The sequence below is a fragment of the Dermacentor andersoni genome, chromosome 8, assembly GCF_023375885.2.
Source record: "Dermacentor andersoni chromosome 8, qqDerAnde1_hic_scaffold, whole genome shotgun sequence".
NCBI lineage: Eukaryota > Metazoa > Arthropoda > Arachnida > Ixodida > Ixodidae > Dermacentor > Dermacentor andersoni.
Genome location: NC_092821.1, coordinates 51,697,638 through 51,723,856, shown reverse-complemented (window position 1 = coordinate 51,723,856; position 26,219 = coordinate 51,697,638). Strand labels below are relative to the sequence as shown.

The 26,219-nt window shown below is 47.4% G+C and overlaps 1 protein-coding gene across 1 annotated transcript in view; it reads right to left on the bottom strand.

The window, feature by feature from the left end:
* The window catches only part of LOC126526367 (short-chain dehydrogenase/reductase family 9C member 7-like), a 51,884-nt gene extending 26,110 nt beyond the window's left edge, over positions 1 to 25,774 (bottom strand). The window contains exon 1 of the mRNA XM_050174287.3: positions 25,156 to 25,774. Coding sequence (XP_050030244.1) covers positions 25,156 to 25,357 — 202 coding nt within the window. The 5' untranslated portion in view covers positions 25,358 to 25,774. The remainder of the gene's footprint in view (positions 1 to 25,155) is intronic.
* Between the last annotated feature and the right edge of the window lie 445 nt (positions 25,775 to 26,219).

Here is a 26,219-nt window from a genome sequence, read left to right as displayed (position 1 = left end):
TTTACATGCTGTTCTAGTAGAAAATGAATCATTGTGACAGACGGAACGGTACTTGCCAAGCGCGTCTTCAAGGTGTCCTGTCTCTACGAGAACGATGCCAATCCGAATCCACAATATACCGGCATTCCCATGCATACCACAGCGCAGCAGCGCCAGATTTCCCTCTAGGTAATGTAGTGAGAAACTCTATGGCCGACCCAGTGGACCAAGTTGTCTACCAGCTTGGGCCACTAGGTATGGGCTCGTGGTCGTAATGACGTCGTTGTCGTTTTAGTGTCATCACTTTAGTTTCGTGATTTTACTCTCGCCCTGCGCCGTCGTCAGGCCCTCTACTACGACCCAGTGGTACAAGTTGTCTAGTACGAGTAGCTTGTGCCAGCTTGAATGTTTGGGGTCGCAAGGCCGTCGTGGTAGCGGCGTCGTCGCCATTCCAGCTTTGTCATTCGACTCTCTTCATGCCGTCCCGATCACGCCATCGTCGTCAGGCTGTCGTTCTATCACTGTCATCACTTGAGCAACGTGATCTCATTGTTATCATGCCATCGACGCTATACGCCTTTGTCGTTCCATCGACGTCATCTCTTCTTCGCCGTTTCATCGCCGCTGCTTCGGCGTTGTACAGTCGTTCACATTCCTCCATGCTCCTGGGCGACCTTGGCAAGCGAGTGCCACAGCAATGTGGGACGATATCGGAGTACGTCGAATATAAATGAAGCAAGAAAATTATCAGAATTACCACTACGTGTATGACATTACCGTGAATTTCGAAGAACGGTCTGGCACTACATTGCTCGATTGCTATTCGCCTTACCATCAACATTCAACGTGAGATTAGTTCTGCCGTAATTGTTTTTTTTTACGTGAGGAGAGGTTGCAACTAAGTGCTAATTGATGTTTTAAGTACACAGCCTTTTCGTAATTGGTCCTCGACTGTGTGATGGGCCATATCGGCTATGGATCCACGTGCTGTCACAGTTAATTTGTACACCTTTAAGTGCAATGAACATCCTTATTATTCTTCTACTACTTGTTCTTCAACAATACCATCGTGCGGAATTCGCATTCTTCTTTGGGGGCGAGCGCTTTTGCGTACCAACAACGAGATAAGACAAAACAAAAATGAAATAGGAGGCTTCGGACCATGCCCACACGAACGAGAACATCCAACCTTCAGTTACAAGGAAAAATAGACGCGTGTCGCCGTATAATTCCGAAACTGAACCGATGTTTTTCCCGAGGAGCACAGGCGAAATGAATTACGACACGCAACTCACGCTTCGCTGACGTGCGTCTTTGCATTAGTGCCACTGCACAGTCGATCGTTACGACATCACTTGCTTGCCCGGCTCCTCACTCTTATGCGCAGCGGTGACTCAGTGCTTATGGCTTTGGTGTTGGATCGCGCGTGCAAATCCCGGCAACGGCGGCCACATTTCGATGGGAACGAAATGCAAAAACGCCCCTGTGCTTAGATTTAGGTGCACGTTAAAGAACCGCGGCCAGGTGGTCAAAATTAATTCGGAGTCTCCTACTACGGCGTGCCTCATGATCAGATCGTGGTTTTGGCACGTAAAACCCCATGATTTAATTTTAGGTCAACTCAGTGGTTATATGGCCTTCTGCTGCTCAGAGCTGGATGCGGGACTGAATGCGGCAGCATGGCGCAGATTGAAGGCAGGCTCGTTAAGTGGGTTTTGCGGCAGGCTGAATTAAAACACAATGTGTAGGGGATGAAAATTAATCACGACCTCTCCAGTACGACGCCATCTTTATCTAACGCCACAAATTTAGGATGTTAAATAGCAGGTTATGTTTATTTTATTTGTTTCACCAATTCTTTTACTTCATCAGGATCGAAAGCTGAGCAAGTTTTTAAGCATTCGCCTTGGCGCTTCTGAAGCGCTCACGTAAAAGCGGGCACAACAGAAGAGTAAATGCACAGGACAGCGGCTGTCCACCATAGTCATTTGCACTTCCTTTTAATATTTGGCTGTTTTCACATGGGCGCTGTGTAAACCACAATAAGAATGCATTTTACTTTTTTTATTACCGTTTAAGCGCATAATTTACAAATCCCCTTCATTTCAATGGAAATGGCTCCTCCTTGAAGATCAATGTTCAGTCTATCGAAGTTGCCCAACTCTACCCACACATTAAATTAGAAAATGACGGACCAGCACCAGAACCTCGAGCTTCGGAGAGCTTGTGAATTACACGAATCGATGCACGCTAAAGATAGCGGACAGATAACTCCACAACCTAAAAAAGGAACGTACCTCTTCAAAAGCGCCCAGACTGGGCACTGAAGAACAGGGCGGCCGTCAACTTCCCCGAGAACACGGGCCCAGTTAATTATGCTGATCACCTGGCTTAATCGGCTGTCGCAAAGCTAAATTACGCGGGGCAGTGCATATAAAGGCGCCGGTTGGCGCAGTAGGTTGTACTTCGTGGCGTCGTGCCAGGAATAAAATCTTACCTACATGCCAAAGCAAATATCTTTTTCTTGTTCTTTCACTTGGAGCGAACAGAACTTATACGAACTAGAAAATGAGGAAGCCATGCTCGCTCTAAAAATTATGCATATTCAACGCACATGCTGGAATACACGCGAGGCGAAGCTTCCGTGAAGAGCTTATAATGGAACGCTATAAATTTGCCCATTTCATTGCCGCGCGTTTGGCACGAAGCAAGGTGGCGCGCGCGAGCACGCGTTCTCGCATAACCGTGCTATGCACTGTGACCCACGCGGCGTTCATCTCAAAGAACAAGTTGGCGTTGGCACGATAGAAGTGTACGCGCGATTGCGGCCTACACTCAATGGGGCATCGGGCTGCTGTGCAGGGAGACCGAGCTTCAATCCCACCGTCAACACGCAGTTCAACTCGCTTTCTAAGTGCGAGCCATTCGGTGAGACAGCAGCAGCCACAGTTAGAAAAGTCCGGGAGAGCTTGCCAAGGAACCTTCGCTTTCGAACGTATCCGCGACCTGAGAGACAACCGCCAACATTGTGTTTTTCAAGCCGAGCACTCCAACCACTACGGCATAGCCTATGTTTTTCGTTATAGCGCACGAGTAACGTCGGAATTGGCAGCTCACAAATGCCAGCGTAACATGGTCGGAGTCATCTGGCGCATCGTACCACTGAGCGCGGCAGTGCCGTGGTAGGTGCTGTATAGGTTGACGAGTAAGCGGCGATTCGGTTTGCTTTGACTTGAATTTCGTTCAGTGAATGTAGCCTGAAAACTACAGAAAATTGAACAAGAGGTGGAAACAAAGCCGCAAGTACGCATGAAGCCACGGGCACGAAGCTCGGAACGATCGCAGCGCCACAGTTCCCTGTGGCAATATTTGTAGGAAACAATATGCGTTACGCGGACAGAATCAATTCTTGTTTGAGAGCAGCACTGCAGCGGCATAAAAGTGAAGACGGGGGGGGGGGGGGGGGGGCGGAATCAGATTTGTTATAATTCGCGGACCTTCGTTTGGAAACGAGTCACACGAGTGATAGCACGCTCCAAAGAATTGAAATTTATATTTCCGAATGCCCTCTCACTAAGGGTAATTCATTAGTGAAGCTTCTTAATCAGCTCGAATAAGCGTATAAAAAAAAAAGGACCCCCGATTACCGAATCGAATATTTTACCATTTCTGGAGCAACATAATATACGAATGTTTTCACCACATGGCACAAATATTTACAGGGACCGACAGAGTGGAGAGCACAAAGCGCTGTAGGTCCCTGTCAATGTCTTGTGCGCTGCGATCAAATAGACATGCGTAACCAACTAGCCCACCAGTTTGTAGTGATAAAATACGAAGTTTGTGCGGAGTAGGTTCAATAAAAGAAATCTGCGTTCTCTACACACCGACACTTGCATGTAATGGCGTTTACCAGTAGGCGTCCAAATGACTGAGGAACTTGTAAATGATAAACAGCTGCTTCATATTAACTGTGGCAACACGGAAGTGAAAGAAAACAGCGCGTTAACAGATTCACATGCCGTGCTGTGTTCACTAAAGAAGAAAAGTGCGGTACTACACAGTATCACACATTGTTTTAGATTGGATGCAAACATGGTGAGACTACTCGAATAATACATCTCAACAAATCCGTCTATAGCGTGTATAAAGCGGGCCATTCTTATAGAATGACTGGAAAGCATTGAACAACAGGTATGTGCCCCGTACAATGTCTCACGAACAGATTCTCATGTGCAATAGCCGCAGCTTTCTTGCAGCGAAATCATCCGTAGCTGTCCTAAGGGCCAGCATTCTCTCTTCCTCGAGACTTCAATGACTGTTTTCATTCCTTACCTACTCGAAAGAAATTCATGCTTGACAACTTCGAATAGTAAATCCTCGTATCGAATAAGAATGAAATACCGAGGTCCACAAGATTGGTATTCGAAATTTTGAACATTCGCACACGCATATTTCTAACAGAGAATGTTGACATATTTAGGTTAAGTTATGGGGTTTTACGAGCCAAAACCACAATCTGATTACGAGGCACGCCGTAGTGGGAGACTCCAGAAATTTGGACTAGCTGGGCTTCAACGTGCACACGGGGTTGACATATTACGGGTAACAAATTGCAATAGCTAAAATGCGTGAATTATTCCAAACTAATGAATTACGCACAATACAAAATTCTGGGGGCTTCTTCATTTTGCTGGGAACAAAATCCAGTTGGCTTCACCCGCATAGAATGTTTTGGTTTTTAATGTACCAGCGTTCTCAGAACCCTTGAGGCTCTTTCCGATATTTATGTATGTCCGGATGTTATCGCTTTCTATTTTTTTCCAACCAACTCGGGTCATTGCATACGTGCCACTGGGCATGGGTCGATCGTCAGTGAAGGAAATCGCGAGAACGGAGCCCAGCTGCTGTACAGGCCACGCACAAGACGCATTTCGGCCGTCGAAATACAGTGTGTGTCGCTACGCTGTCTGAACGCTAACTGAATTAACGTTGACAGGCGTGCCCAAGCGGTTTCTGCCACATTTTATTTTGTCTTGTAGCTTGGTGCACGATAACTGGTACGAAGCTACGAAAAGCACGAAGCTGTGGTCCGGAAGCGTCAGCTGCTGCGTACTTCAGATTCTAGGAGCCTCTCTTAACGCTGCAGTACTGTCAGTGTTTGCCAAGAGGAAAAGGCTTTTTTTTTTTTTTACAAGAGCACGAGTGATTCTTTAAATACATTCACGCTTAGTGCATCCGCATAATTCCTGTTAGTACTGACTAAATTATGAGAATCAGAAAGCCGTGCAAAATTCTCGGAGATTCTTTAACATTATACGATTGCACTAAAAGATCATAGGAAAAAGAAACGCTAACAGTTGCACTCTCACGCGCCGCCTTGAAATTAAGGAACGATCGCACAATTTATTGCGAGCCGAGCACACGCGTGCCGGTCTACTCTTAAGGAAAACAGCGGCCGCACTCACAGAACCCGCTAGGACGCCACTAACGTACAGGCTACAGCATGGCGTGATAGCGAATAAAAGTATTAGCCAAAGTAGATAACCAATGACAACATGTTCTTGCAAACAAAAAGCAGCCAGATTGTCGACAAAAGGAAGCTGAACGGTTAACTTTAGGCACTTGAGCAAGTTTGTGAAGTCCCGACAAAACACCGTGTACGCATCACCTTCGCAGGCCTGCGAACAATTGCGCTTTGCCCTATACGGAAGTGCACACCCAGCGCTGCACACGAAACACGCTGCGCGCCAGGCCCTGCTGCAACTCCCACAGCGGGATTAAACTTGCCACCCTTTCTACAAGGCCCACTGTTTCTCAATCGCGTACTTCGACCCTGTCAGACTACAGTCAGACTCTGGACTTCGATTTAACACGTTGACGCGATGCTCCCCCGTTCCTCTGCACCAATGAAATCTACGCGGACTATCTTCGAATCAAATCAAGGTAGCACGTTCCGCACACAGCAGAAGCTCAAACTGAGACCCCGAACGAAATGGATAGTCTTGGAAAATGTTGTCTTCGTCTATATTCGCGTTTTTCGCACCACCATCGCCTGATCTCTGCAGAACAATGCGTTAAACTATGCACGTCGGCAAATTGGCACCGCACATGACTTCCTCTTCTTAATCCGCTTACAAGGAAAACAGGCACAGGAAACCATTAGCTTGCAATGCACAACGGCAAAAGCCGCGTATATTTCGAGACGAGAATTACTAGCCAGCGACACCACTAAGGAAAAAGCAGGCACTGAGAGAGAAAATAAGAAGCCAAGGTCGAGCGCTGAATGTAAGCCCTGCCAGCTAGTAAACGCATGTATGTTATTTGAATTGCGTTTTCGAAACGTGTCGAAACGGGAGGTAAGGTTATCTGTCTCTAAAATGGAAACTGCTCGCGAGGGCAGTGTCAGCACACCGGACCCATAGCGCGATGCTCCATTGGAACGACAAAAAATGAGAGGCAGCTTTATACGACACAAGTGCAGAAATCTTTGTGGAGGAATGCCAAGCAACGAGTCAGCAATCAGACAAAAACGCGCCGGAATTCTGGCTGTTATCAGAAGGCAGACCCTTTATAGCAAAATGACGGAGAGAAAATAGAGACGACATAATTACAAAGCAACACTCGACGACGGAGTCAAAATACTATACCTACAACAGGGGCAAAACCATCAAAAGCGACAAATAGATAGCGCCTCCATGTCGTCGCGCATGCCATGTTGTTGTTTTGTTTGTGGCTTCCATAGCGATGTTGTAGATAAGCTGATCGAGATAACACAGAGGCTTTCTTCGAGCCATGACTGCACAGTATAACGGCATCTTCGATGACGTCAAGCCGCAATCCACACCGCATTATAAACGAACGTTAGGCCAATTAGCCTTGAACACTAGAAATCTTGCTGAATTACGCAAATGTGATCAAAACGTTCAAGTGGATTGCGCGCGAAATATTGAGCGAGTGTTTACGCGAGCAGGAGGACGCGAAACATGAGCGCTTGATTTCACATGTTTATTGTTAAAGCTATTTCTTGCTACGTTCGTAGTAGAACCTACACGTAAGCACTCGGCTATGTGTGTGCTCCTCTTCCTTTTCTAAGATGTTCACAGCCACAATGTGCACTGAACGAACAATCAGAACTTCGCCCGTTTCAGGCATACGATCCACTAAACTGGGTAAATATACATGCAAAAATATATTCATGCCGAACACCCAATAAGATTGAGTTCCACACAAGATAATAAATAAGAATAGTCGATATTCATGCAAGGGAATATTGTCGTTCACCCGAGTGTTGCACGAAGCTACAAAGGAAACCCATACGGGCTTCTCAGAAAGGAAGCTTCGCAATCGAAGAAAAATTTGGCCTGCTCCGTGACTCGAGCCTGAAACCAAGATCTTCCCGGGTCGGTTTGCTTCGGTGGTTCGTGTTACACTCTGGTGGATGACGTTCGCTTTGCTTTCGTAAACATTACTGCCCTTACGGGCTCCACCATACTCGGTAAATATTCCCCCTTGCGCTGCGACACCGGCTCCATAAATGTTGTTTGCAGCATTCGTTGGATGTCGGTACATCCACTATCCATTTCTTTGTTTCAGGTATGTCTTCGTGGCGCTGTACGTCAGGGCAGGACGCGATTACACGGTGGTGACGGTACACACTCTTGAATGGAGACGCACAGTGCGGCCTTCCACGAGGAAATTGCTGCGCATGTTCGATTGGTGGCAGCGCCGTCGGGCTACGAAGACAATGGCGGACCTCGGTAGAACAGAAGAAAGAAAAAAGGAAGAGAACTGCCGGCATTGGACAGGATAAGCGAAATGGATACGACCTCGCACCCATGCCATTGGCAGTACCGGGACGTGTTCTACACTTTTGCTAAAGTAGCATAAATGGTGACGCATTCTTTCCAGGCGCTTTGCTTATGCTATCCTCTAAGACTTGCGGTAGGTGAATATCGAACGACGAGACAATGAGGCACGAAAAAAAAAAAGAAAGAAAGACCCCGGCAGTTCAACAACGCCGCTTGGTCGCCTGTCTCCGCCTTTCTTTTTTTTTTTTTAGTTATTCCTAAAATACTCGTGGATGCGCTCCTCCGCAAACTAAGCCTATAGACTACTGCCAAGAGATGGTTGCCGGGCGTCCCACCCTTTCCCAATCCCAATTTCTCTGCGCCTGCACGCGCGTACGCGCGCCTCGCTTTAGCTGAGCGCACGGCATTCCTGGAGCAACACCACAGCATCCGCAGAGGATGAGGCAACGTATACTGCTTCGGGGCTCAGGACTCCGGCGGCAACACTGAAGAATGCGACAGCGCGAGTCTCTCGCGGGAACGCAAAATTTTTCAGGCAAGTGTGGCGCGATTCCCCGAGACGTTGTCGCACGCTGTGGAACATTACGAGCGCTCCGGGCGCAGGTACGAAACACGAATGCAGAGACGAAGAAAGTGGGCCAGCAAAGCTATTCGGGGCATGTCTCCACACACACACCATCGGTTTGCGCAGCAGCGAATGGTCCTTTTCTTTCGCTTCGGTGGCGAAGTTTTCCTACATTCCGACACGCGATCCCCAGTCGTAACTCGTCTCTGGCCCCCCCATCTCCACCCCCCGCCCCCTAAAGAAGAAAAGAAAAAAAAAGGCTTTATAGTTTCGCACTTGCGTTGCAACATGAACAACAACGACATAAACAAAAGCTAGAGAGCGCACCGCCTACGTGACACGCAAGCGCCGCAGCGCACACTGTGTTTGAGCGCAGAGGTAAACCGAATAAATGAAAACACGCTCGCAACAAGAAACACGTCCCCTTCCATCATGGCCACTGCCACGACACTGCTTCTTTATGTGTTTGCTAACTTGCGTGCGACAGCTCGTTTGTGGCAACCGTGCGCGACCTCGGACGAAAGATACGTTTGTGAAACGCCTACGGTATAGGCGCTGTATACCTTGCGTTTATGTTTGCGGCAAGGCGCTTGTCTCGAGTCGCTGCCGTAAGTTAACAGACAAGAAGGTCGTTGCGGCTGCCGTCGCTTCGCCGGTCCGGGTAACCGGTCGCCGCAGCGCCTCATTTCTGTCAACCGCGCAGCGTCCAGGCAACACTGGCGCCGCTTAGCTGTCGGGGTAAAATGGGGATTATTTTTCGTGGTTTATTGCTATATCGTCCGTCACGCCGCGTGGCGGACAATCGTGATGACCCAGCTGCTGTTTGATGGCCAATAACGAAGGGCGGCCGAATGCAGAGTCAAGCACAAGAGTTTACGGACCACGGGATCTCAGAAAACATTCAATTTACGAGCAGCCCGTAAGAGTAATCAGTAAAACCGGACATAGCAATGGTTCGCGTATACTGGTAGAGACCGTAAATGCGAATACAAGGCTCCGTTGTGAGGCTGCGCGGATAATCAGCTTTCTTTTTTTTTCTCAGATTTCGTGTTCCGTAAAATTTCGCGGATGACTGTACTTCAAGTGCTGGGATCTCCGAAGAAGTCATCTTTTGGGTGTGTGTTCCCAGTTAAGCGAAACCATGCCTTCACTGAAACGCAACTAAAGTTGTCCTTCGCAGCAGCTCGTGTTCAACGCATTCGGACATCAGCCGGGTTCGGTTGCCGCTGACCTTTCCTCGTTAACAAAGGGAGGGCCTGCACCACGTTTCCTTTTCAACTTGGGAACGGCATACTTTGTATCCGCACTGTCAAATGAAATGTAGTCATGTTCTGAGGATTTATTGATACTACGTCCGTGCGAGCATAGGAAATTTCGAATATGAGTCGAGCAGTCTTCGCTACTGTATTCAATTCGCGAATTCAATATTCGATATAGACGAATATTCGTTTCTGTTGGCACATCAGGTATAACAACGCACGCTGAATTCTGGCAGAGAGAGGTCAATGCCCACGGGTATTGTTCCGAATTATTCTGCTGTAAGAAAAAGCCGTGATTTTTCTTTCTTTCTTTGCTTGCTTGCGCACATACCACCAGCCAGCGCACGGGGCAGATGACTTACGCTCAATAATCTATATTCGTTACACACACAAAAAAAGAACGTTTAACTCTTAGGAAGCCTAGATAAGAATTTGTTATCTCGATTTAGGTTCGTGTTCGTTTGCACTCTCGCAAACGTCCGCGCCAGTATGCGCTGCTCCTTTGTGTGCCGTGCATTTGCGCCGCACGAACGCAGTTTTCAAGTGTACCAACTAGGCCGTGAACCAACACGTTCAGCACGCTCTCTAAATATTTGAATAACTTGTAGGGCAATGTGCGGTGCTGCACTCTGACACCTCGCCCTCTTTCTACATCCCCTGCTAACATTGTTGTTTATTTGCCCTAATTGCTACGGTGCACTAATTGAAAATTGAAAAAAAGCTCCTTCGCATTTACAAGCTCCTCATTTGAACAGAGTTCCAATTGCGAGCAACATTACCTGCAAGTATGTATCCAATGTTATAAACGAGTGTTTTCTTTTTTATTCCAATGGACTACAAGCAATGTTATATTTCAGTTACAATGGAATAAAACATTTAAATTCAGGGGTCTTACGTGCAAGAACCATGATCTTATCGTAAGACCCGCCATAGTGCCCACGGGGACTCCGTAATAATTTTTACCATTTGCAGTTCATTAACGTGCACCTAAGCCTAAGAATACGAGCGTTTTTGCATTTCGCCCCCATCGCAAAGCAGCCGTTGAGGTCGGGATCGAAACCATGATGCCGAGCCCAGTAGCGAATCTCCGCAGCTATATATACTCAGCTATATATACTCAGCTACCGCGAGGGGTCAGTTACACTGCAGAAATTAGAAGAAAAAAAATCGCTATTCAAGTTTATGTTCGAGTGTTGTTTCTCCCGAATACTTAGGTTCGACCTGATTCGGAAATTTCACTCTACAAACACCCCTATCCGAAACCTAGTCTTACTTGCAGCTACAAGCGCACACGGTGATACGACTTGGGCGCAAACACCGGCAAGCCTCGCTATTAGAGCTGCGCGGTGCCTGCATCCTGCACGTGTGGATAAAGAAAAACGAAGGCACAGTGGGGGAACATGGTGCCTAATTTGCCAATCGCATTTTCCGTAATTTTTAAACCTTTGTTTGTCGTTGCCGGCAACCGAATGACGGTAACCGCAATGCGCCGGTTCTTTGTATTGAGAATCCCCTTTTCAATACGGCTGCCAAGCCATTGCTTATCTCGCCGTTCGTGCAGTGTAGGGGTACCCTACGGGGGTCAATCTGGCAAACCTATTCGTCGGCAAAATCCGTCGGCTAACTACAAAGAGCGGCCACGAATAATAACGCTGTACGGTAGGGGCCCTGACTTGCTGCAGTGCTTTGACCACAGCGATATCGTTGCCGATCGTGACGGACGAAAAAGAAAGCTTTATTAATTCGGTCGCAGGTACCCTGATGTCATGCGTAATTGCCAAAGATGCACGTGTGGTGAATACCCGCGCGTAACCATCGCGTTTCCAAGGCACGCTAAATCGACGCGACAGAAGAATATTATTTCTGAGTGGTGTTGGTAAACAGCGCTCCTGCAGATAGCAAAGCAGTCACTCTTACCGTGAAGGCAAAGCACCGAAACTACGCAAAACAAGATACGCGTAGGAACCCATCCGTCAACGCTGGGCCTTGTCCAATCTACTTATTCTTATATTGGTAATCAAGCATAATATTGCTTGCAAGGGATGCCAAACACAACCCAGAAAAAGTGTTGCCATTTTAGCGATTTTGCCGCTCGGTATTAAAGACCTTCCTGTCTCTTTAGAGACCAATTGCTCTGTTCAATTACCGCCGACCTTTGTTTATTTATTTTTTTTCGGCACGATAGAAGAATTGACAATATTGTAGCGACTTCGAAGTTAGGAAACTTGCTTCGAAAATGGCTCTCAAGGAAGCAGCTTATTATTGAAAACTGTAAGTAAGATGGCCGAATTGCCTGCACGGCGCGTGGGCTCTGACCACGATGAACGGTTGTCTTCACACCAGGGACTTTCAGTGCCCTACAACACGGTGGCCTTAACAGACTTCGCATTCTGCTCACACAATGCCTGTTCTTATTGTTCGTTTTCTCCTTCCTTTTTATTTTACGAAATTTACTTGAACGGGTTCTTCCCACTGCACGTTCTGCAGCTTCCCTAAAGAAAAAAATGTTCCATTGCTGAACGCTCACAACAGGAGAAGTAAATTACTTTCCCGAAACTAATTGCAACAAAGCGTACGGCGATGTTTAGAACGGAGCCGATGCATAATTAGAAAGATCGGCTGTAGAAATGCGCATGCATTTCGGAGTGGCTGGGCTCGTTCACGCGAGTATATATAAGCGCGACACCTCCGTTTCTCACGGTTTTCAGACACATCACTATTACATGAAGCTTTCAGCTGCGTCGAATGGCAGAAGCCCACGCTCCGTTCCATACACAGCAGTCAACGCTGTGGAAGCTGCGCAAGAAGTTCGGTCAAGAAAAGTTACCACTCCGCACGTTCCGTCCCTGCGTCGCCAACCAGCGTTTGCTCGCGCGAGCACGCACGTGAGGCTCCTCGCGACGGGTTGCAAAAAAAACAACAAAAAACAAAAGAACAACAAAAATAAAAATTACCCAAAACAACGCATTAGCAGCCGTATACCGCACTATGTGCTTGTTTCTAAGGATTAAAACTTGTTTCATTCAATACTGAGCCTGTATGTAAAAAAACAGTTGTGCACATTTGCGGAGAAAAAACATCGAACTGCATTCAAGTGCGAACGAAGCCGAACCAAGAAGTCTCTCTCTAGCCTCCACAGCGTCGGCTACGATGCATGGAACTGAGTACAGTACGTGTGTGGCCTACCACGGCCAGCCTGAAGCGCGCGTCTGGCATTTGGTGCATACAAGATGCGCACCGAAGACCGGCCGCGGAACTTGCATAAACGCAATTGTCAACCGCCGTGTTAACAAGATACCACCAAACGTACGTCGAAGATTTTTGCTCTTTAACGAGCTCCGAGAACTACAACACTTGCAGGGATAACTTGGTCCGTGTGCCTTAATTTTAGTGCTCAGAAAACCGCGCTTTCCCGTTTCCTTATCGAATCGCACTAGCTTTCCGGGCTTACAAGCAGAAGGTAAACGCAATATATCATCTTGCCTCATCCGTTTTTACGTAGACATATTAGTGAAATAAAAGGATCTTTGCACCCTGACGGTAAACTAATTGTTTATTCCTCGCCAGCGCAAACTCTAGACAAACGAAACGCTTCGGTGGATAACTTACGCCAGAATTGGCTTATGTGAGTGCGCCAACACATCTAAATTTTTTTTGAAACATTCACTCGACAGGTGTGGCGGCAGTTTTAGCAAACTGGAGTTTTCCGAAAATTTCGTAACTTCTCTCAGTTTAGTCACACAGGGCCAAAAATACAGCAACAGTGTTCAGAAGTTGTCAAAACTTTTCCCGCGCCCAACCGACCATGAATACGTTACAATAATTTGGAATTCCTGAAGGCAAATTGGCGTACTGACAGTGAGGTTTCTAAGATTTAAAAATAATAGTTTGGGCTTAATCTTTTCAGGTAATAATCAAACATCTTCAGAATCAGAATTAATTTTTATTGCATGTAATATAAGTGCATTTAGGTATGAAATGTACACACAAGGAGGTGTCACAGCCACAACTAAGGGCGAGACTTCCTGTTAACAGTTACAAAAGGAAAATAAGACTAGTTACACCAAGCAGAAGATTGATGTATACATTAATAATATATGAGCGTAAATACATAATAAATTATGAAACAAAGGTATGAAGTTAATAAAAGAAAGATACATAAAATACATAATAGGTCAACTTCACACATATTGTGAAAACGCGTGCAATTCGAATTTATATAAACTAATTGAAGAATATGCTTTGACGTAAGTGGGTAACGTATTCTACATGAAGATGAGGCGAAATTACCAGTGACTTTTTCACAATTAGTTCTTTTGGTAACAAAAAAGTTTTTCTGTGAAGCGAATCTCGCAGAAGCGACGTGTGTGAATTGATCTGGCTTAATCAGGGCTCTTGCGAATTTCCCATTGACGAATTCGTAAAATAAGACGCCGACGGAGTATTTGTTTCATTTATCCAGTGGTAGTACGTTGTGATCACGAAGCTGCAAGGAATGACACGAATCCCGAGGTTTCGCGTGCCCAAACCAAGATTTGATCATGCGACACGCCGTAGAGGGGGAGTCCGGATTAATTTCGACCAGCAGGGGATCTTTTAACCGGCCCCCAATGCGGGAGACGCGGGTGTTCTTGCACTTCGCCCCCATCGAAATGTGACCTCGTGCTCAGCAGCGCAGCACCCCAGCCGCTAGCCCACCGCGCCGCGTGAAGCAACAGTGAAGCATTAGCTGCGGGACTGCTGACTGTCACGATTCACATAGCCTGATTTTGAATGAGCGGCAATGGAGAGAACTGTGTGGGGTAAATGTTACGCGATGTAGAGATACAGTAATTCAAATAACTGAATAATTACGTAATAAAGTGATAGCAGGCTTTTTTTTAATATCGAAGTATGACCTAGCCTTTAATAGAATTTTAAAGCCGCATGCCGATTTCTTCATGATTTTATATGCGTCATAAATTTTAGATTGGTGTTAGGCTGCTGAGCACGAGGTCGCGGGATCGAATCCCGGCCACGGCGGCCGCATTTCGATGGGGGCGAAATGCGAAAACACCCGTGTACTTAGATTTAGGTGCACGTTAAAGAACCCCAGGTGGTCAAAATTTCCGGAGTCCCCCACTACGGCGTGCCTCATAATCAGAAAGTGGTTTTGGCACGTAAAACCCCATATATTATTATTATTATTAAATTTTAGATGCCTAATTTTGCTAGCAGGAAGGTAGTATTGTCAGAATCGAATATTATGTTACTGCCAATATGAAAAGATGGAGTTCCAGAAAGGTACCTATTGTGTGAGCAAAAGATAAAATTATACTTGTTAGTGTTAATACTTAGTCCACTACTACGGCACCTGTTCATTACATTGGCGGCGTCATTGTTAATTTTGCCTAACAGTAAGTCTAGACATGTACCTTCACTTAGTACGGTAGCGTTGTCCGCATAGAGTATACAAATAGATGAGCTTCAACATAAGGAAAGCTTATTGATATAGATTAATAAGGAGAGGACCAAGATTAGAGTCTTGCGGCACACCAGTATTAGTTATTTGAGGTTGTGAGCAAGGACCAGATTTGTATATATATATATATAGACTGTTGTCGATCATGTAAGTGCGGAGCAAACTTAAAACTGAACCACTTCCAATCGCTTCCAATTTCCGAAACAATGTGCAGTGAACAATGGAAAAGAATGGCTTTGAAAGGGCAATGAATAACCCAGCAACAAAACTACCAGCATCTAATGCAGTTTTGATGTCGTCTGTTAAAAATAGTATCGCTAGCTCAGTAGAAATGCCTGACGGAAAACGAAATTGTCGTGGATAAAGAATGTTAAATTTTGTCAAACAATTATAGTCAAACGAGCAACGATAACATTTTTCAATAAATTCGCTGAAGAAGAAAGCATGGAAATGGGACGATAGTTCGAGGTGAGGCATTTGTCCCATTTTGTAAGGACAGCAATTGGATCCGCTTGTTTTTTAATGCTGCCTGGAAGATGCTCGTTTCAATTATTAGGTTGATGATGTGCGAAAGCGTGGCATACATTAAATGGACGAGTAATTTCACGTAAATGTAGTGAAAGCTCTCCTATCCAGCAATCGCGTCTGTCATGTTATGGATGGCAATGTATTTCTTCGGGTGAGACAGGATAAAGAAAGGTGTGAGGCCAACGAGGGCATAAGGAATTGACAGGTTTAAAAGAGTCGGCTTCCTGTACCGAAAATGAACTACTGAATGCATTTCAAAAGTCACACGCGTCACATGGGTTTCAATGTCACATGGAGCTGCCTCCAGGACGTTCATTAATAAAACGGAGGCAGCCTTACCCTTCCTCTTTTGCAATAACAGCCCTCCTCTTTCCACCGCAGCGTCTTCGGCGCATTTTATTGTGGAATAAACGTGGTTTCATTCATTCACATGGGTTATCGTAGGTGTGATCTCCTGAATGAATATTGGGTATGAAGGTATTAGACATACTCCTGCCGAGAAAAGCATTCCACTACTATTTCGGATTGTTGCCTGTGCTTTTAATCTTGTTCTCGTAATAAGCCTTTTTAGTATCCTTGAGAAGCCTGCCTAATATGTTAGAATAGGTCTTATAGCCATTACGTAAACTAATGTGGAATGGCTGAGTCTTCGTTTTCTATCTTTTGCAGACAGTTCAATAGGCTAGTGGTTATCCACGGGTTATATGCAGTCGAAAACTTATGTCTACAAGCAACTAATTTAGTGCTTGTAGTGAGGTCGTTAGTTATAACGCCCGAAAACTTCTGATAAGCAAGTTTCGGATTTAATGCTGCTATTACTGGTGACTACTCTGCGCGGCTGATTACATCTATGAAGAATGAGTTCTATAGGTTGCTGTTAAAAGACTGTTTTTAGTTTCAGACAGAATACCTAATTCAGCGAACACATGATAGTGGTCAGTTATTGGTGCTTCAATAACACCAGCATTAGGATGAGTAATAAGACGAGATAACGTGTGGTCAATAAGAGTACCTTGTGCGTCTGAAGTGCAACGCATTGGAACAGATGTTTATAACCACATCCGTTGATACAGGCAGCATATTCATTGACAGACGTGGTGGACTGTTATAAAAGATTAGTCTGTATGTCTCCTAATATAGGAACTACTTTTACAACGAAGCTGTGTGTAGCAACAGCCACCCTCTGGCGGTGGTCGATGTCCGTCCATCAACGCGTCGCCTCGACACGAGAAAATTGTCTCAAGGTTCCCGCGCATGCTCTGTGGTTCCTAATCAAATATAGGTATCTTCGAAAAAATCATACTGAAATCACCCGCTAATATGACTATGATTACGCCGAGTTTCATTCACTTGTCACAATTAGTTAGTTCACAGTGAAGTTGTAAACGTTACAGAATTCCCGTCTGCTGTCAATACATGGGCTTCTATACGGGAGGGAAACGGACAGTCCCATGCGTGTCCGCTAGAATAAAACTCTAGTCCATCTACGTTTCATTCAGCTAATCAACTAGGAAGTATGCTCGATCGGAAATTACAAACAAACATGTTTTGTTTCGTGTACTCCTTTGACTGCGCCCAGGTCAACGCATATCGCCGCTCGCGCCGAGGCTCGGTTTAACGGCCACCTGCGTCCTACGCACACTGTTACCACCAGTGGGCGTTGTGTGCTGTGGTTACGTCATAGTCGCCTAGCCGACCTTATCGGCAGTTCCCACGGAGCTCTGGCATCGGCCTGACACGTGTTGTGCGTAATAACTACATATACATAGATACGTCGATTGAGGGAAAACACAACACAGCTTCGCTGCTCGTCCGTCACAGAGCTGATGTTATTTTTTTTTTGTTCTAATAATAGATAACGCAATATTTCGCCCAAAGTCAAACAACTCATTAATAGAAGATGAGCGTGATCTATAAATGTAAGCCACAACTAAGTTATTTTTATCTTGGGAAATGCATGATTCCTGCAGCTCGATCCAAACGGATTCTCATTTAAAAAGATCAAGTGCCAAGTCAAGCCTACCATGATACTGGAAGTTGCAAGAAATGAAAACAACTGCGCCACCATGATTGCTTTGGCTGCGGTGATAATACTACGAGTAATACGAAGGAAAGCTATACAGACTCTTGCCACTTGCGCATGGCCATGTTTGACTCACACAGACAACGGAGAAATAACGAATGGATGATAACAGACTATAGTAATATTGTCAAGGTGCTTACGCATGCTAAAACACCTGGTACAATGTAATAATACCAGGATGAAACACCTGGTATAATGTAACAATCGCAACGTTTCTTTACATATCACGTGAAAACGTTGTGCTTTATATTAACCAATCTGCGAATACGCAGTAAAACGGTTGGTCGCACTGCAAGATCCTTTCTTTGAACTTTCATTTTCGCTGAACGCGATAGTGAGGTTCCAAACATGAGAAATTCATATCTCGGTAAAACGTAACACATTGATGAGTTTCCGGTCTATGTGCATAAATTTGCATGCGTTCCCCCGAGTTAACAGAAACCACGCAATAAACGTTTCTCCATTGCTACGACTAACGATTTGAAGCGCTGGAGTAGTCGAGAACAACTTGAGGAAAACACGGCACGAGCCAGGCACGTACCCAAGGCGAGAGGGGGAACGCCGCCCCCCCCCCCCCTCGAATTTAAGTGGCATACGTCCCCCACCCTGACACACATTCCCCTAGTGCTGCCAAATCAATCTTGATACTTGATTCGGCGGTCAACATTTTGCTGCCTCTTTCCCGCTAGTTATCGCCATCTCCTGCGGGGTGAAGGCCAGTTTCCTCATCGATTCGGTGCCCGTGCGATTAACTCGAGATGCGTTCCGTTGTCACCATCTATCGCAACGGTCAAGCGCATCGATGTTCCTTCGTTAGTTCAACCTTCTTTGTTTAGATTCATCCAGAGACTAGGGAAGGGATTCAGTTCGTATTAAGCAGGTCTGTGTGCTCGTGGAAGGAATTGGGGCCGGAGAAAGCGCCAGCTGCGTTTAACTTTTCCTTTTGCCTCATTACTTCCTCGAGTGACGGCTCGCGGCGACGCTATCAGGTCCTAGGAACCATATACCCGTGATAATATTTAGATAAGGTGGAAATTAAATTAATGCGAATCAGCGTGCATCATCAGAGCCTGCAACAACCGTTAAGCCCATAAGCAATATGACTTTCACCCGTTGGCTCGTCTGGCTTTTCCCTAATTGTATAGCACTCTTCGTCCAAATTTGCAACGGGAAACAAGAGTCGCAAGGATTTCAGAAATTAAGCGATCTACTAAGAGAGAGAGAGAAAGCCGGGGCAAGAGCCAAACAGGAAGGAAAAGCGAAAACTAACAAATTTAACTGTAAAATCACTGATTGTTCAGCAAATATATATTTCTCTATAATTCTTCCACACTTATATCAAAAACGCTACTAGAAATCTTTATTTTAGACTTTCGCTCGTTTACTTGTTCTTGGCAGTGTTTTCCCTGCGTTTCTTTCCTGTGCGATTCCATTTGATGTGGTTCCTTGTTTGTCCAGTAAATGAGAGGTGCATCTCACAGGCGTACCTATGAGATATTCCTTATTTCATTTCTCTTTTGCGGATTTACGCGTCTTTATGGCGAACGGTAGACATTATTCACGTTTCTACTAGTAAAGATACGCCCCTTATTTTCATGGAAAGGTTACCTGAGTTGCACAGTGGGTCATAAGGAACTGTGCAGTGGACGGTCCCGGATTGGATTGGATTGGAGAAACTTTATTTATGCCTGCAGTTGGGCGCTCGCGCGCCCCGACGAGGTCCCGGACTGATTTTCTTTTAACGCTCGCGGTTCTTTAACGTGCACCTCAACGCGAAAAGTTACATTTTCGTTACATTTCAGCCCCACCGAAATGGTGCCTCCGCGGCCGATAATCGAACCCGCGACTTCCCACTCGGCGAGCAGCAGAACGCCGTCCACCGAGCTACCGCGACGGGCAAGCCCTACACCCTCGACGCGCGCCTACCAGCCGAGCCGTGCATGCATTTACACCTTCTTCGAGCCGCCGGGCGAACCTTCCGGGCAGAACAGAACGAAAAGCAACGTCACGCGGCGGTGTGCACTTGACACGGCTCGGCGCCGAACACCCGCCTCCTCCTGCCTCACGCTAAAGTACCACTCGCCAGTCAGCGATTCCTGCCAACCTCCCACACGGTATCGTCGTCCCGCGGCCGCGGAGAAAGTGCGGCACTCGTCCAGCCTGCACTTGCCGCGTCTTTTTTTTCCTCGTGTTCCGCAGCGTTCAAGGCCGGCCGTCGCGGAGCGTATCAAACGCGCGGCGCGCTTCGCGAGGCCGCGATACCAAGGCGGGCTCGCTCGGGCGCGCAGGTCGGTCGTGGCGCGCATTGCAGCGCCTCGCCTGAAGTCGCGCCGACTCGGGTCTGCGCTTTCGGGCGTTCTGGTCGTGGAGTGCAGCGAATTACAACGAATGTCACCCAAAATAACCTTAAAAAAACTGCGTGGCGGAAGCACATATATACATATAAAAGAAAGCAGCGCCTCCAATAGTAAACTCTGCTTGTGAACTCTCCTTGCGGCATCTTTATATTTATTAGCTTCAATGGCCAATTTCCTGTACGTCGTTATCTCTTATCTTTTTACTTTCATTATTGTCTGTATATATATACAGGGTGTTTTGTTTCTATAGCGGCACCAAATTTTTAACTTTAGAGAAATGTAAATCACGCTGACGTCACGTTTACCACTCGAGTCTACGCATTCCAATCCTCTAGAGACAAAGCAATTGCCGCACTTACCAGCGTAATGATCGAAATTACGGTAATTAACTTCCTAATTAGCAATAGCTGGCTACACCGAATTACTACTCCGGGGCCCATCCTCGACACTATACTTACGCCCTGTTCTTTTCAACCTCGCGCTTCTTGGGCTGGCTGAATCCCTACCGGAAACAGTGAGTGTTTCCGCCGACGACATCTGCATCTGGACATCAGCGGTCACTCGCCTGCAGGTTCGCGCAAGGCTACAGCAAGCAGCAACACAGGCATCTGACTATCTTCAGACACAAGGGCTTACCATCTCATCAGAAAAATGTGCGTTAGTCGCTTTTACGCGAAAAGCGATGTCTGGTTATCCAGTGTACATCAATGGCCAGCCTATCCGCTACAAGAAAAATCATCGGTTTTTGGGTGTCATTGTTGACCGGGACCTCTCTTGGAGCCCTCAGGTTGCCCACTTGAAGAAGAGGCGCACATCTATTGTTCACATCTTCAAGTTCATCGCCGGCAAAACATGGGGATCGTCAGTGGGCTCCATGCTACAGTTATATCGAGTACTTTTTATCGGATTTCTACACTATAGTTCTCCCGTGCTTGCTAAAACATGCAAGTCAAATCTTCGAGAACTTCAGAGCGTGCAAGCACAGGCACTACGTGTTTGCCTAGGCCTTCCGCGGAGCGCCTCAACAGCAGGAACCATTATAATGGCTCAAGACCATCCGATCACGACTTACATCAGCACCGACTCGCTTAGGGCCCATGTTCGTCATATTTCACGGATTCAATCAAGCTTTCTTGCCTGTCTGCCAGAACGACGACCACAGGCATCCTTCTCCAACGAGGTCAGCAAGCATCGTGCCTCCCTACCATCGGGCTTCACACCATCAGCACGTTCAACCTCAGCTTTGTGGTGTTTAAAACAACCTCAAGTGCGTTTTACGGTTCCAGGTATAAGAAAGAAGACCGACCAGCCTACCTTGGCCTTGAAGCAAGCAGCTCTGGATTGTTTGCACACTTTCTACTTTGACCGCGTCCACATATATACGGATGGCTCTTCCACCCAGACCAGCTCCACCGGGGCAGTGGTTATACCATCACGATCACTAAGCATCCGATACAAGATTTCTCACTTGACAACATCGACCGGTTCGGAGCTTGTTGCCCTCCGAGGTGCCGTAGATTATATTAACAACCAACCGGCTAATCGGTGGGCAATATTCTGTGATTCAAAGGCGGCCTTACAATGTCTTCTGTCATCTCTTCGTCGCGGGTCCTGTGAACAACTCGTATCGGAGATACGAAAAATGCACCATCACATGATTGCGAAAGGGCACGACGTCGTGTTTCAGAGGCTGCCTGGCCATTGCGGTCTCTCCGGCAACGACGTCGCTGACGAAGCTGCTAAGAAAGCACATGAAGGAGCAACCCTTGTTTCTATACCTTTATCGCGGACTGACGCAGCCCAACACTTAGGCAAGCTAGCGCACCGTATGACATTGGAGAAGTGGCACACACCTGATTTCACTCAACATCGATTGCATTCCCTCGATCCATCTATGCAACTGCGGCTGTTACCAGGGCTTCCGCGTAATGAGGAAACAATGCTGTGCCGCTTACGCTTGGGCGTCGCATTCACGAATGCATATACGTTTTTAATTGGAATGGCTGATAGCGCCGAGTGCAATGCCTGCGGTGTCGAAGAAACTATAGACCACCTACTGTGCTACTGCCCATCATTGGAAAATGAAAGACAAGAACTCTGCACAGCTCTCAACCAGTTAGATAGAAAACCGTTCACCTTGAACAAGATCTTGGGACCATGGCCTCGCATATCGCAGCTACAAAAGGCCACAAAAGCGCTGCTGCGCTATTTGAAAGATACAGGATTGAGTCAGCGTCTGTGATCCGGACTGAATGACTGAACGATATCCCCGGTGGACTTTCTCTTCTTTCTTTAATCTTTCCGTCCCCGTTTCCCTTTCCCCAGTGTAGGGTAGCCAACCGGGCTCAGTCCTGGTTAACCTCCCTACCTTTCATTTATCATTTGCTCTCTCTCTCTATCCCAACCATCAAATCTTGAATAGCGGAGTTCATATGAGAGTCACGCGAGCAATTAGTTCCCCTTGGCAGGCTCCTTGCAACCGAAACTGGCTGAAAAAAGAGCATCTGTGTCGTCGATGTCTTCCCCCCCCCCCCCCTTGTCTTTCGTCACGTCTCCGAGTCCGGTCCGGCTCCGCGAGCAGCTTGCGTTATCTCCTTGCTACAAAAGAAACACCGTGTATGTATGTAGGTGTGTGTTTTGTGTTTCGCTTGCTTTCAACGCAACATATCTGTTGCAACTGTAGCACTTCAAGGTAAGCAGTGACAGGCGGATGAAGAAAACAAGTTTTCAAGAAGGAGCTCACGGCAGCCCTGCTTTGGCAAATCGTGTTGGTTTCCACATACCGCAGCAAAACGAAGCATCTTACTCCCACGATTCAAGCCCACTCGCCATCGTAGCTGAAAGCTTCCATTTGCTGCTCAGCGAATACAGCTACAACGTAACAAATGCAGCGGTGCCGTGTGACGAAAGAACAACATTGCATAAGCGGTTTCCCCGAGTTCCTTTATCCCAACCTCCGCCCCTACTGCGTGTTATCTGTAGACTTTTCTCCAATCGCCGTGTATATCTACGTGTATGCTATACCTGTAATTATCGGACGTACAAGAGGACAGAGAGAGCCGGATAATTTCTATAAAGTTCATTAGGGCTAACTGGCTTTCCCTCAAGCACGGCGGCGTATTGTTGACTTTTTCAGCGAGGTGTAGAAACGCCCGTCACGACGCCTGTCTCCATGATGCCGCCTCCCATCGTCGCGAAGGCAATGCGTCAGGCTTGTCGGTGGAAGAACGGTGATGGCAGGTGTGCACGAGGAAAAATGCCACACAAATCTAACTAAGGATGCCGCACCTCTCGTGGCACATATCCATTGTGGAGAGTGGGACAAGATGGACACGCTCAGTGGCACACGGCTGCAGAAGTATCCATGCCAAATCGGGGACGGTACGCGAATAAGGCTTCGCTTTAATATTCGACAAATAACCAGGCGACAGCGGCGTGCAAGATGCCGTTAAAGCAAAGTTCGTGCGATCAGCTCGTAAACATTTGCGCTCGAAGGCGTGACTCATCTGCCACCCCGGAACACAAGTTCAGCCAGTGTGGCCGCAGAAGAACGATAACTCAAGCTATCTCTTCCAGATCCTAAGCCTCTGAGTGATTACTAAAGTTGATTTAGCATCGTCCATCTGGCCGCTGCTCCGGCTTTGTTGAACACTAAAGCAATACGATACACTATCCCACAGCTCTAGTTCTGCATTGGGAAGATTTCGGCGAAGCCATCAGCGTCTGGTTTCAAGACCATAGTTAGCTCGTGTCATTTCCTGTGTTTCTTTTTTTCAGCGATGTCGTGTTAGAAATCAACTGTCCTTATCACTTGTGTCGTCCCATTAAAAGGCATTAAAGTTTGAGAGCGCAGCTGCAGCAGCCACCACTCAAGGCTTAAGGTGCTTATGGGACGCGTGGCAAACGGTCTGAAAGCCTTCGCGTGAGAAAATTGTTAATGCGTTGAACTCCCAGGAGATAGTTTTCATGTGACGTCACGAACGCAGCATGTCACCATGATACTACCCGAGTATGGCGGCAACGTTGACATAAGTGCACCATATTATCATGCGTGCATTCTTTTCATTTTTGACTGAGACCGTTTTTCACTTATGGACTCGTCGCTGGGTTCAAGATGCGACTTTCGTGCTGTCTTGGCGTTGCGTTATTTTTTCTTTGCTTACGCAGTTTCTCGACTTGCTGGCACCATAAGATGGCGGCTACGATGGCATCAATGCAAAGCATCTACGACTGATTCGGTGCCGTAAGTTCCAGAGAAATGGAATTGAAGGGATCTTTTCGGCCTACGCCTTCAGTGTATGCACATGCCGAACACATTTTCTCTCAGGGTCTTTCTTGCTAACCGTAGACCGAAGCGTACATGTTAAATGCAACACGCTAATCTGTGCCTGTCGCTTTAATAACATTTCGGCTGCAAGCGCTGGCTAAACCTATGCGAATGTAGCGTACAATGATGTAAGGTGCCATCGCTACCAGCCACAAATCGTCTGCTGCAAAGCCTGGCGTTTCCACACTTGCCAGGGGGTAAAATGAGCACTTGCTCTACACTCAAGTGTTGTTCCCTTTAGCAGTGAATCCCACTCAGCCTGTGACGCCACGAATTTAAAAGTGCACATATCTGGAAATTATTTCCAGTCTCGTGTGTGTGTGTGCGTGTGTTTTACAACTGGACATGCCCCGAACAGTAGCGGGCTTCAACGCTATAAGGGCGTCTTGCCGCCACATCAAAGATCAGGTGCGTATTTGCGCTTGAAGAAAAAGATGCGCAACCGAACCACGCTCTTGCTGACATGAATCTAGAGCCAGAAATTCGTTTGAAAGAATATCAAGTGCTCCCTTAAACTGAAAGCAAATTAAAACCTTGCCGTTAGTGCGACAAATGAGGGCATCGAATGCTTCAGGCTTGGGAAGCAGGTTCTGATGGCTTAATATACTCAAGTTTCATTCGTCTTACTATAAGTGTGGAATAATTTAGGCAGTACCATCCACTAATTTCATTTCCGCAATACTAGCATCGCACGAGCCTTCTGGAAGCCGCAGCCACTCACCGCCTCAATTGTACAAGCAAGTTTAGAAATGGCGGAAAACTCCGCGTGAGTCACGCGCACCTACCGGTAATAAGGACGGCCTTTCCCTTGGGGTCCACGTGCTTTCCACCGATCAGCGCGTAGAGTTCTTCGGTGATCCGGCGCCCGACCACCGACAGCAACCACAGCGCGCCGGCCGTCTGGGCCAGCGTCCAGAGCCCCGGCGCGATCAGCCACGAGACCAGCGCCAGCGACGCGCACACCGACGGATACACCAGGCCCAGCATCGCGGCGTTTAACCCTGAGCGCTCAGTCACGGAATACACCTGTTGCTGCACTTGGCTGCACCCGAGTGGACGCTCGCCGATTCCGATGCACTACGCGTGTATGTGGCACTCGCGTGGGGCCCCCTCTGCTCTCTCGGCGTCTATTGCCGTTGTGTGTGTGGAGGGGGGGGGGGCTCCCCCTTCGCAACTCTCTCGCCGGCTATCGCCGAGGGACCGACCGGTCGCTCCACCCGGAAGAAAAGAATGGGGGGCGGCAGGGGGGTTCCGTTCCTGGCCGCCGCCGATGCAGCGGCCGTTGCCGTCCGTGGCTGCTGCGCCTTCCTCCTCTTCGCAGCCGTGCCGACCGGCTAGGTCATGGAGACGGGGAGCTATCACGCAGCACAGGCTGGGTAATCTGAACTCTGTCTGGCTGCTCGGTCCGGCTAGCGCTCAGCGACGCGGCTCGCGCCATTCGGAAGGGAAGAAAGAGAGAGAGGGGTAAAGGGGAAAGCGCGGTTACCCTTCCTAGCCGAGAAAGGGTGAATGTCCAGACTGTTCGACACCGCGGCGGCGTCCGTCTGGGGCACGAACGGAGCAGCGCGAGGACTTTCGTTACGGCCAGTCAAATGCGGACGAGCAGCAAAGCTCAGCAGTGGGGGGACAGAAGTCGGGTTTCGCGGCCACGCCGTGAAACGCCAGCACTTTCTAACTACACTCTTAGGCAAAGTTACACCCTTTGGGGTGTATCTCTGCCACACAACGATAATCGTCATCTGCCTTGCTTGCGTTTCCTTTCTTGAAAACGCCGCGCCCGCTACTTTCCTGTCGGGAATGCTATGTGATGCTGATAACGCGCATGCCATTCGTTATTGGGAAGTACCCG